General features: G+C 40.6%; 1 protein-coding gene across 1 annotated transcript; it reads right to left on the bottom strand.

Annotated features, from left to right (window-relative positions):
* Positions 1-263: 263 nt before the first annotated feature.
* On the bottom strand, positions 264-3,531 carry LOC132895956 (polymeric immunoglobulin receptor-like). The gene is made up of 5 exons (XM_060936690.1): positions 3,417-3,531; positions 3,002-3,304; positions 2,227-2,556; positions 1,588-1,695; positions 264-274 (listed from the first exon to the last, which is right to left on the bottom strand). Exons 1-5 carry the CDS (start codon positions 3,454-3,456, stop codon positions 264-266), a joined length of 792 nt encoding a protein of 263 aa, XP_060792673.1. The 5' UTR covers positions 3,457-3,531.
* Between the last annotated feature and the right edge of the window lie 9,291 nt (positions 3,532-12,822).

Raw genomic sequence — 12,822 nt, 5'->3', positions numbered from 1 at the left:
AAACTGTCATAAAGTAACTTCTAATAACAGACCAGAATAAAAAAGGGTAACATCATCGTACGACTATCGATAATAATGATGATAATGTTATGTATCAGTCATTATACAGAAATAATATTTATATAGATATAGTAATAAGATTCATAAAACTTCCCACTATCACATATACAATGCACAAAAAATAATGCAAAAACACACACAAAGAGTTTCATATTGCATTCATTCTCAAGTTTTCATACAAATTAGGTGTATCAGCATGAAAATCAGACGCAACCTGAAAGCAGAAACACAAAGATAACTGTCACGCTAATACTCTGATAGTAACACATTCAGCATTGAGCTTCAGGGTTCTAACTAGGCCTTTTCAGCGTATCGGGCCGATACGCCGTGTTTCCTTATCACTGCACCCACAATATTGCTGACACGCCTGTAAAAGTTGCCACCACACGAATAAAAAAACTTGTCAATCTTGAAAATGTGGTCTTTTGTTTAATTTTCTCTTATTATCCCCACGCAGCAGTGACGGTGCACTGCCATCCGAATGTTCTACATACGGACATACTCCAGTCCGTGTCCCCATAAGCGCCCAGTGCAGAGCTGCCTGAGTAGTTCTGTGTGGAGATTGTCACTGATCATGCTAGTCTGGTTTACCTTCTTTTTTATGCTTTGTTTGTGGTAAAGTGCCATCCATGTTAAGAGGCGCTTATGCACCATGCACATAATACACACCGGTCCCCGAGTTAGATCTGGAGAGAGTCATGTATTGCAGTTGAATGATTGAAGCTGAAAATAAAGCTGACACTTTGTGAACATCAACTGGTTGTTTTATTCTTATTCCATAAATATGTCACCAATGTAGTTGAATATTAATTATAATAAGTCTTCGATCAAAAACATTCACAGCAACTTTTGGCCAAAAAAAAAACAAAACCCTCATAATATTACCAAAAAAGAGTGACTTTCAGGGAGGCCTGCAAGTGCCAGGAAATACACTAGAATGCATCTCCGAGCATGTAGAACCTGTGAGCTTTTGGGGAGATAAAGCGTCCCCTGAACCCCTGGCCGTTATGACTGGTACTACGACACTGATATTTTGGTCTAGTTAGAACCCTGGAGCTTAACATTATAATGTGTTTTTATATGAATGACAAAGAATTGTATTCAAAATAAACTACTCCATTACATCACATTTTAGAATGAAATCTTCTTCCAAAAATGAGCGATGCACTTATGAAAATAATCCTACACAGTGATTTGACCACACTTGTGCGCGCACACACACACACACACACACGCACTGACACAATTACTCACTTGTTTATTGTCTTTACTATTTGATGAAGGCGTATAATCTGTAATTGTACACAAAAGACATTACCCTCTCAACAGGTACGTGTGTGTGTGTGTGTGTGTGTGTGTGTGTGTGTGTGTGTGTGTGTGTGTGTTTTGGTTTAGTGGGGACAAAATGTCCCCACTAAGGCTAAGCATACAATCTTTCATCTTGGACACTCTTTCTCTCTGTGTGTGTGTGTGTGTGTGTGTGTGTGTGTGTGTGTGTGTGTGTGTGTGTGTGTGTGTGAAATATACGTTGTGTTCTCTTTTGTCTCAGTTTGTAGATCACCAGTGCAAATCCTCCAATCAGCAGCAGACACACGCACACACCGACACACACACTGATGATGATGGCAGTGGAACCTGAAGACAGAAACAGAGACAATACAGAACAGGCACAGACCGAACATGCCATCTTCATACATGACCATATTAAGACATGTTTTGTAGTGTGTGTACAGTAGGGCTGCTGGCCACTTCCTGATTTTTTTGGACGTCTCTGTGCTGGTCTAATGATGCCATGTTGTAGAAAAGGACATTAGAACCTGCAACAACCTCCAACCAAACTCCGCTGACTGTAACACATTCAACATGAATACAGAATGAAAGAATGAGTGATGTATAAAGAGTGAGTTCTTACTGAAACACACTGGAGTTTCTGTCGGTGCTGCTGATGTCATCGTGTAGGTGCCTGTTACTGGTTGAACGGTTGCGCTCACTCCTGTTATTTAATATATAAAATCACAAAAATCATGGACATGTTAGCTGTTGATAACTTTTAAAGGACCATGACTGAGACAAAACTCTAATGCTGGCTGTACACACAGGTTTAGTTCTCGTGGAAATGATTTGTGTAAACATTTACTTTCAAAATAAAAAAAATAAAAGTTTGACCTGTAACATGTAGCCACATCTCGATAAAGTAGGAGTAATATCCGAATGACCCGTCTCCAATCCACACGCCAAGTAAATAAAATACTTCATCAGTTTCTCTCACGTCGCTGATGTTCACACGGAGAACTTTTGCATTTCTGTCATCAGAAATGGAGAATCTGCCGTTCTTCAGGTTTGTGTTAGTATTCAAAAGGTTTTTAATCCAACTGTCATCATCCACTGTGCTGATATATTTGTAGTTTCTCTCATACTCCCCTGGGTAGTTACAGGTGATGGTGATATTCTGGCCAAGATAAGCGTTCATTATTTTTGGCACCCCACAAGCTGCATCTGTCAATTATACAAACAAACAAAAAGAAATACATTACTCAATCAATAAAAACATGTCTTCCACATAAATTTATGAAGTTTTATTCTGAGCTTTTGGACCGATGGTCCATCATCAGGGACAGAATGGAATGTGTATTTACAAAAGGTTTTTAAATACACATTTCACACTGTGCCTGATGATGGACCGTCGGTCCAAAAGCGCAGAATAAAACTTAATAATTTTATATAGAAGACACATTTTTATTGATTTCTTATGATTCCTACATACAAACAAACTTTGGATAAATACATTACAGTTCATCAGCTTTACAGATGTGTAATACCCTGTGCAGAGTTTATAAAACTACTCGCTCTATAATACCTTGTTACTGCTTTGATTTTGTGTGGGTGATAAAAATATTGAATAGATTGTACTCATCAAAAAAAGGTTGAAATATTTACTTACTATTAAGAACTTTTAGGTTCACAGTGGAGTTACTCTGATTCCCCAATCCAAATCTGTATGTTCCAGCATCCTGTGGCTTCAACTTTCTGATCAGTACTACGAAATAGTTATTTGTATTTGAATACAACTTGAATTTTCCATCTTGAACTTGGTGGCGTTTGGTATCAGCACGTATTTTATCAGTGCAGTCGTTTCCTTCCATCTTACAAATATATTTACTATTGTGTGCATACCAGTTTATGTTAGAAATTATAGTGACACTTCCTCCTGAGTAACCAATCACATCAGAACAGTCTACTGGACCTGTCAATCAAAAGACAATCTCACTCACGACTGTAACCTCTCTGAGCTTTTAATATTCTCACAATCCAGGATAAATAATTTAACATGGAGTTACTAATGGAGAATATCTGACCTGAGATCAGGTAGAGAGTGACGATGAGGAGGATCTTCATCCTGGAATGAAATTCAGCTTCACTTCACTTCTTTATTTCTGTTGAAATGTGCTCTGTCTATTTCACTGAGGAAAGTTCTACTGATCCTCGCGTCTGTTTTGTGCTGATGTTTTCTTTCCTTTTATACTTCTGTCATTTCCTCTTTTCTCACATGCGATATTCATCAGTGATGCTGAGCTACATGAAACCCACCCAAAGTTCTTTCTGACATACTGTTTGCTTCATTATTTATTTATTTGTTTGTTTGTTTGTTTGTTTGTTTGTTTATTGGTGAAAACAGGAAGGCAACTCAGGCCTTTGTATTTAACATTTGGTATTCATGGAAGTTAATCTCCAGTTAATGTTCAGAGCACAGTGGCTGCACATTACGTTAAAACTCTTAAACATGTAGAACTGCATTTATCCGTTTGTTTTTGTGTTTTTTTTAGCTTAATAAAGAATAATACAGAAATTGAGAGGAAAGCACAAACTGAAGCTCAGTGTTGTATCTTTGCTTTCCTTTGATACTCTGGAATGCTGTCTGTTATATTCTGACTGTTCGTGGTAGTAAAATCTGGAGTTCATTGTTTCTCTCACTTGTAAAAAGTATTTAGTGTAAAATCCCCTGAAACACAATTAATATGCGGAGACACAGCTCTAAATTATGCAGTGTTTGTAAGGTGCCATGCTCCTGAAAATTATTTTAAATATTCCTTATTTTTTTAAATGTGAATAAGAGTTTAATGTGTCATCTGTAACTGCATCTTCATGAAGAATCCTGGCAATTTTTTTTCCTAAGATAAATGGGCGGTCTACGGTAACAAAAATTGGCAAAACCGTGCTTGAGACTTGCGTGACACTTGCGTGTGTTCAGTGCTGTAGAAGGTCACAGACTGGCTGTGGAGACTTTTGGTCCTGCACATGCAAATTCTACAGGTCTGGTGACAAATCAAGAACGCATACACTACGTACGGGACCCGTACTCCTTTTGTACACCTGAACCAAGTCAGCAGTGCGGCTAGTAGGAGCTTTTTGCGATGACAGTAAGACTCATGAGTGACGCACAGTCGTTGTATGAGTGACGTGCCTCAGAAATACTACACAAGTATTCCACCCTTGCTATTTGTGCAGTGCGCAAGACAGAAGTGCATCTCACTTTCTACCCCTATGTGTGGTGTGCACACAGCACACGTGACCTGCACACAGCGCACGTGACATGAGGAGTAAGACTCTGGGTATATATATTGGGGAGGAACCAAGGAACCGATCATGTAGCATGTAGCATTGTAGAAAGGAAGAAGACCACCTCATTTGCTGTTTTTATTTGAGTATATGTTTAATTTACCATGCAAACATCAAATAATAAAACGAGTATAAGGGAATAACGCATTTTATTACACTGTAAAAAATCCCAACTAAATAGCCCAACAGTTTAGGCACTGAAACACACTTTGACTCTGAGCTGCTGTCCTGCTCCTGCTGAGTGGTGGGACGGGGTGTCGGGATGTCCTTGTCCTCATCACTGAGCATGGCACAATGGCCTGACAGCAATGATGGGATTGCAATGTCCTCACTTCTGGGCATCATTAGCTGAAACATACATGAAAATCAACATATATAATATTAATTACATAAGCATATAGATAATGAAATGAATGTTTCAAGCATGTGTATTTACCTGTGAAAATCCCTCTGGCGGGGTGCACTGCCTTCTGCCGGCATGAAGGCAAACTTCTCCCTGTCCGTGCAGGGCTCGCCGATGCTGCTACCATCATCATCAAATTCTTCCTCCTCCTCCCCCTCTGCTGTTTCAGGCTGGGTTACTTCACTTTTGCTCGCTTCTTCTTGGATCCCATTTTCTAAACTTTAAACTGAAATTTTTTTAATTTTTCCCACAAAATATCCAATGTTCTTCAGTCGAAAGACAGATGCAGAATGCTGCAGACACGCTGGTTTTATACCCACTCCTGGCTTGCATCACACGCAAGTTACAGTGGTGCTTGAAAGTTTGTGAACCCTTTAGAATTTTCTATATTTCTGCATAAATATGACCTACAACATCATCAGATTTTCACACAAGTCCTAAAAGTAGATAAAGAGAACCCAGTTAAACAAATGAGACAAAAATATTATACTTGGTAATTTATTTATTGAGGAAAATGATCCAATATTACATATCTGTGAGTGGCAAAAGTATGTGAACCTCTAGGATTAGCAGTTAATTTGAAGGTGAAATTAGAGTCAGGTGTTTTCAATCAGTGGGATGACAATCAGGTGTGAGTGGGCACCCTGTTTTATTTAAAGAACAGGGATCTATCAAAGTCTGATCTTCACAACACGTTTGTGGAAGTGTATCATGGCACGAACAAAGGAGATTTCTGAGGACCTCAGAAAAAGCGTTGTTGATGCTCATCAGGCTGGAAAAGGTTACAAAACCGTCTCTAAAGAGTTTGGACTCCACCAATCCACAGTCAGACAGATTGTGTACAAATGGAGGAAATTCAAGACCACTGTTACCCTCCCCAGGAGTGGTCGACCAACAAAGATCACTCCAAGACCAAGGCGTATAATAGCCAGCGAGGTCACAAAGGACCCCAGGGTAACTTCTAAGCACCTGAAGGCCTCTCTCACCACGGGCGATTGCTCTAAGACAACGAGGGAGGCTCAGCCTCCTCTAAAAATGACGAACATCGTGTAGGATGAACTGCGCTAGGCTTATGTTATAGCCGACCTTATAACATTGCTATTTCAGATCCAGAATCATAGAAATATATGTGCTCAACCCACTACAGTGCGAAATCATTCCGTTATAACTTTCCCCAGTTCGCCTAATGTGTGCGTGAGTTTTTCCCCCTCGTGACAGCGCGATGCAGCCCAGCCTCAGTGGACTTCAATGGCATTTGGGAGCTCTGCGCTTTTCAATCTCAAAATGCAAGACGATTATTGGACAAATACTGCGAAAACACCCGCCCACAGAGTCTCATGGACTCCCAGCCTCAGTAGACTTCAATGGCATTTGGGAGCTATGCGCTTTTCAATCTCAAAATGCAAGACGGTTATTGAACAAATACTGCGAAAACTCCCGCCCTCCGGACTCCCAGCCTCACAGTGGGAGGGACATGGCAGTTTCCGCGAGGAGACTGGTGATTGGTGAAAGCGGCTGGATATTTTCTTTGATTGACAGCTCGTTTCAAATATAGACAGGCAGCGGTGAATTTCAGTTCAGTCCCATGCGGATTCGCAAGTGCTGTGGTGTATTGTAAGAGATCAGCTTACATTTCGATTTCATTCATTACATACGGTTTCTACCAGCTTTTTTAGTTTGTATATATTTTCATTGTAAATAAAGTGTAAATATAGTGTTATCAAGTTTGCTATCTTAGTTTGAGAAATTTCGTTTATTTGAGTGACTGAACTTGAACTTGAGGGGGCTAGTCAGCTAGCAAGAAAGCTGCGCACGGAGGCCAAGCATTGCTGATTTAATTTTGGCGTAGCCATTTGCCAGTCTTCCTTTCGAGGAAAAAATTAAAATTAAAGAGCAGGGTAGACCAATGCCTCAAATTGACTTGGTGAAAAAGGTAGGGAATAATACTCGTTCCTTTCAGCTCTCCTGGTACGAGAAAGTGAATTGGCTAACAGCAAGTGACCCACATCAACAACAGTAAATAGGCTACTTTAGTAATATGTCATGGATGGACCAAAAATATAGAATCTATTTAAAATGTTTATGCTGAGTATATTATATTGGAATATATATTTCTCTGGATATGAATTAAACACAGCTACAATTTTTGAAAACATTTTTAAACAAAAACACAGCCGAGAACATTTCACACTACAGACCTGGATTAAAAGTGAAGGGTTATCAAAATTGTTAATAAAACATTTCTCAGTCAAAATAAGTAAAATATAGGGAAAGTGTGTTTGAATGAAATGTGTGGCACCCAGCTCTATGTTTGGCTCCCCAAGGTCAGTGCTTGTGCCTATTCCAGAACACTCTGCTGTTACTGCTGAGGTTCCTGACAAAGAGCTGCTTTCAATAATGATCAATTTTTAAACAACATGCCACAATTTTAAAATATAAAATGTTAAAATATACCCCCCCCCCCCATCATGTATATTGGACAGTAGGCTAATGGGCCAAAAGAACCTGTTATTTCACAGTTTGTGACCCTGCCAACAATCAGCCAGATCAGAGGCAAGAGTATGGGCAAAACTGATGTGTTTTTTCTTTTTTCTTTTAAAATCTGGAAATATCGTAACCAACCAGCCTCCCCTGTTTGAAAGACTACCAGCCACCACTGTCTCTCACATTGGCTAATGTTAATGTTCATGAGTCCACCATCAGGAGAACACTGAACAACAATGGTGTGCATGGCAGGGTTGCAAGGAGAAAGCCATTGTTCTCCAAAAAGAACATTGCTGCTCGTCTGCAGTTTGCTAAAGATCATGTGGACAAGCCAGAAGGCTATTGGAAAAATGTTTTGTGGATGGATGAGACCAAAATAGAACTTTTTGGTTTAAATGAGAAGCGTTATGTTTGGAGAAAGTAAAACACTGCATTCCAGCATAAGAACCTTATCCCATCTGTGAAACATGGTGGTGGTAGTGTCATGGTTTGGGCCTGTTTTGCTGCATCTGGGCCAGGATGGCTTGCCATCATTGATGGAACAATGAATTCTGAATTATACCAGTGAATTCTAAAGGAAAATGTCAGGACATCTGTCCATGAACTGAATCTCAAGAGAAGGTGGGTCATGCAGCAAGACAACGACCCTAAGCACACAAGTCGTTCTACCAAAGAATGGTTAAAGAAGAATAAAGTGAACGTTTTGGAATGGCCAAGTCAAAGTCCTGACCTTAATCCAATCGAAATGTTGTGGAAGGACCTGAAGTGAGCAGTTTATGTGAGGAAACCCACCAACATCCCAGAGCTGAAGCTGTCCTGTACGGAGGAATGGGCTAAAATTCCTCCAAGCCGGTGTGCAGGACTGATCAACAGTTACCGGAAACATTTAGTTGCAGTTATTGCTGCACAAGGGGGTCACACCAGATACTGAAAGCAAAGGTTCACATACTTTTGCCACTCACAGATATGTAATATTCATACATGTCAACCTTTGGTCAATCAAACCTGTATAACCAACCTCCAAAATCCGTATTTCCCTTATAAAATCCATATAAGATGCAAATTAAAATAATTTACCTAAAATTTGAATGATAATTAACAATGATATATCCCAGTTACTTTCTATTCAATATTAATAACAATAAACCTTCAGAATGAATACAAAGCTCCAATGTTTGACAAAAACACCATGTTATCAGCGTAGTTACGAAGGAAATACTTCGTTGTTTGGAGACAGGTTTCACCGAGCGGCTATTATGCACGAGACTTCATATTAGCCACAAAGTCAGGAAAATCTGTTCGTAAAATTACGTTATAATGACCAAATACAATGAAAAGTATTTTTCCAGTCTCACCTGTGAAAGGTAATCCCATGTTATCTCGTTTGGACGGTAAACCTGTTGGTACAGTTAAACGCAACACATGAATGAGGCATCTTTATTCTCGGCTACTGTCTAGACGCTATACCAGAGACGGCTGAAGAATCTCCACTTTGCCACATCCAATATGGCAGCGAGGATGACATATGATTCTACGCAGAAGGCGGCGTCTATGTTTATATGTCTATGACTTCACGGTTGGCGGGATTCTCGCAATGTGGTGTGCGCATGATCAAAAGTGGAATGAAGTGTCGCTACCACAAGATAACGTGCGATTTCATAAGACTCTTTACTGGCTGTCTGTGGTGTACAGTACGTTTGTAAATGTTATGCGTTCTTTTATCATCATGGGAATTGATTATAGCTCTAAATAAATATTGAAGTTTTTTTTAAAGAATCCGTATAACTTTATTTATACGCCCGTATACTACGTTTATTGAATCAAATCCGTATAAAATATGGACATTCCGTATAGGTTGACATGTATGAATATTGGATCATTTTTCTCAATAAATAAATGACCAAGTATAATATTTTTGTCTCATTTGTTTAACTGGGTTCTCTTTATCTACTTTTAGGACTTGTGTGAAAATCTGATGATCTTTGAGGTCATATTGATGCAAAAATATAGAAAATTCTAAAGGATTCACAAACTTTCAAGCACCAATGTATGAGTGATTGTAACGTGCTAATCACATGCATCACACACGCTTCACAAGTGCGGCCCGAACTCATAGCGCAGGAAACTGGTAAAATGCAAGTCAAACACACTCCACACTCACTGAACACACACTGATCATGTGCGTCAGATATACACTTTCCATGGGCGAACGGCACAATTTTTCCCACGCCTCGAGGAAGTCAGGTGTGCAACCTGTACTTGACAAGTACTTTGCCCGTACTCCTCCCTCAAACTTTCCCTCGGGTTCACTGCGACCCTGCGGCATGGCTGCGAGCTACCAAACCGTGCGACCCGTGCGTGTCCAAAACACTTACGGTGGGTTGTTAGTGAGGCTTAAGATGGAGAATTGCACTGTTGGCAAATATTGCACAATTGTACTCGGTGAATTTATGTTCCTATGTGTAAAGTGATCAAGTCAGTAAAATAAAGTGCAGTTAAGGAAATATCGTACAGATTGTAATAACTGTATGTACAGTCCTGAATGTAAAGTGATCAGTGCATTAGCAGCAACTTGGGTGTGTGTGTGTGTGGGGGGGGGGATAATGGAGGCTACTGCTCTGGAGAAGAAGCTGTTCTTCAGTCTACTTGTGCATGTTTTGATGGTCCTGTAGCTTTTGCCCAATGGGAGGGGGACAAACAGTTAAAGACGTGGGTGTTTTGAGTCCTTGATAATGTTGTTAGCCCTCTTACATGAACAGTTAGCATAAACTATGTCCAGATTTGGTAGCTTAGTCCCCACAATCCTCTGTGCAGTCTTAACTATACGTTCCAAATCTCTCTGGGTCTCTGCAGTACAGCTGGTGTCCCAAACTGTGACACAGTAACAGAGCAAACTCTCTATTTTGCTCCTATAGAAGTTTACTAAGAGCTGAGAGGGAAGTTTGGCTTTTTTAAGCTTTCTTCACCAGCTGTGAGGTGTTCAGAGTCCACCTCAGATCCTTTGTGATGTGGAGTCCCAAGACTGTGATGTCGTTGACCCCCTCCACCTCTTCACCATTTATGTAGAGGGGGGAGGTGTTGTTTTCCTGGTTCTCCTGAAGTCCACAACGACCTCCTTTGTTTTGGTTGTGTTCAGTACCAGGTTACTGTCCAAACACCACTGGACCAGGTGTTGAACCTCCTTCTCTTTAGGGCTTCTTGTCATTTTCTGATATCAGTCCGACTATAGTGGTGTCATCAGCAAACTTTACTATAGTGCTAGAGGAGTGGATGGGTGTGCAATTGTATGTGAATAGAGTGAAAAGGGCTGGCCCTGTGGTACTCCTGTGCTCAGGGTGAGAGTGGACAATGTGCGTTTGCCCACCTTGACGTTTTGCAGTCTGTTGGTGAGGAAGTCCAGAATCCATCAGCAGAGTGTAGTGGTTAATCCCAGGTTGCTGAGCTTGTTTACCAGTTCATGGGGGACTATTGTACAGTATTAAAAGCTGTGCTAAAATCGATAAATAGCATCTTGATGCATGTGTTTGGATGTTCCAGATGAGACAAGGTTGTATGAAGTGCAACTGAGATTGCATCTTCCATCGATCTGTTTCCACAGTAGGCAAACTGGTGGCTGTCCAGATCAATGGGGATGCTGGTCTTGAGGTAAGATAGTACAAGCCTCTCAAAGCACTTCATAATAACTGGTGTCAGAGCAACTGGGCGATAGTCATTGAGACACCTTGACTGCTTGCTTTTTGGGCATGGGGACAATAGTGGTGGATTTAAGGCATGTGAGGACAACAGCCTGCTGCAGGGACAAGTTAAAGATGTCAGTGAACACCCCTGCTAGTTGGTCAGCACATGACTTCAGTGTGCGGCCTGGCACCCTCTCTGGTCCTGCTGGTGATGTCAAGCTTCCTCAGAGTGGATCTTACCTGATGGTGCTGCAAGACAAGTACAGGCTCCTCTCTGGATTATATTGTTATTTCCACTCTTGCTCTACTGGTGTGGTTATGAAAGCACGCAAAGAACTGGTTCAGGATGTCAGAAAGCATAGTGTCATGGCTGGTCAGCAGGGTGCTACTTTTGTAGTCCGTTATGGCTTTAATACCTCGCCATATGCTGCAGGGGTTGTTGTTATCAAAGTGGCCCTCAATGCGCTGCTGGTATGTATATATATATATATATATATATATATATATATATATATATATATATATAATGTGTGTGTGTGTGTGTGTGTGTGTGTGCTCATTGCTCACGTGTGTGTGCATGTGTGTGTTCACTGCTTCAGATGAGTTAAATGCAGAGAAGAAATTTCACAATTGTGTGATGAATAAAGTTGTGAAAAAAAAATTTAAATAAAATAAATAAATAACCTGGCGACTTGTCCAGGGTGTACCCCGCCTCTTGCCCATAGTCAGCTGGGATAGGCTCTAGCTTGTCTGCGACCCTGTAAAAGAGGATAAGTGGCTACCAATAATGGATGGATGGATTATATTATATATACACACACACTACCGTCTTTGTTGCCTACTTCTAATCCTGTGAGCTCAAAACTCTTAACAGGTCTTTCTTGTCCCATAGTTCACAGGATGATTTCAGTTCTGCGTCCTTTGGCATTCTGCTGATTCGTTAAGTCCTCAGTGCAGAACATGGCCGAGCTGCCTGGATCAAGAAAAGCATATGCTTTGATGGTCTTGCTGCCTTTGGCAACTTTAACTTGAACCGGGATAGCCAGAGCACATTCCTTATAGAGTAGTCACACTCAAGGCAGAATGAGCTGGAATGCCGTCGGAATGAAAATTCTTCGTATATTCCGGGATATTTGAAGTGCATTCTAAAAATTCTGACTGCGTTCTGAGTGCATTCCAAACATCCGGGTCCATTCTTCTGGCCAGCCCGAATGTTTTGTTCATGTTCAAAACATTTGAGGTGCATTCGAAGAGGAGAAACATTGAACAGCATTCGAAGTGGATTCTAACTGCATTCTGACTGCATTCTAAATATTCTTATGGCATTCCAACAGCATTCAAAACATTCTGATCGCATTTGAGGGATCAACTATGCACAAGGTTTTTGGCCTGCCCTGCCATGAACTGCTCCAGAAAATACAGCCTATCCTGACAGCTGCTTGTCTTGTCTTCTATTAAGTATTTAAAGGCATGAATAAAAGACTGGAAAGACAATGGGTCACCATCGAACACTGGTGCTTCCCTCTTTGGCAACAAAGAAATATTCTGCTACCTAAACATGAGATCAGTGAGCTCCTTTTG

Source organism: Neoarius graeffei, chromosome 13, assembly GCF_027579695.1.
Source record: "Neoarius graeffei isolate fNeoGra1 chromosome 13, fNeoGra1.pri, whole genome shotgun sequence".
Classification (NCBI taxonomy): Eukaryota; Metazoa; Chordata; class Actinopteri; order Siluriformes; family Ariidae; genus Neoarius; species Neoarius graeffei.
The sequence above is the reverse complement of the archived record's forward strand: the minus strand, read 5'-3'. Positions and strand labels throughout refer to the sequence as shown.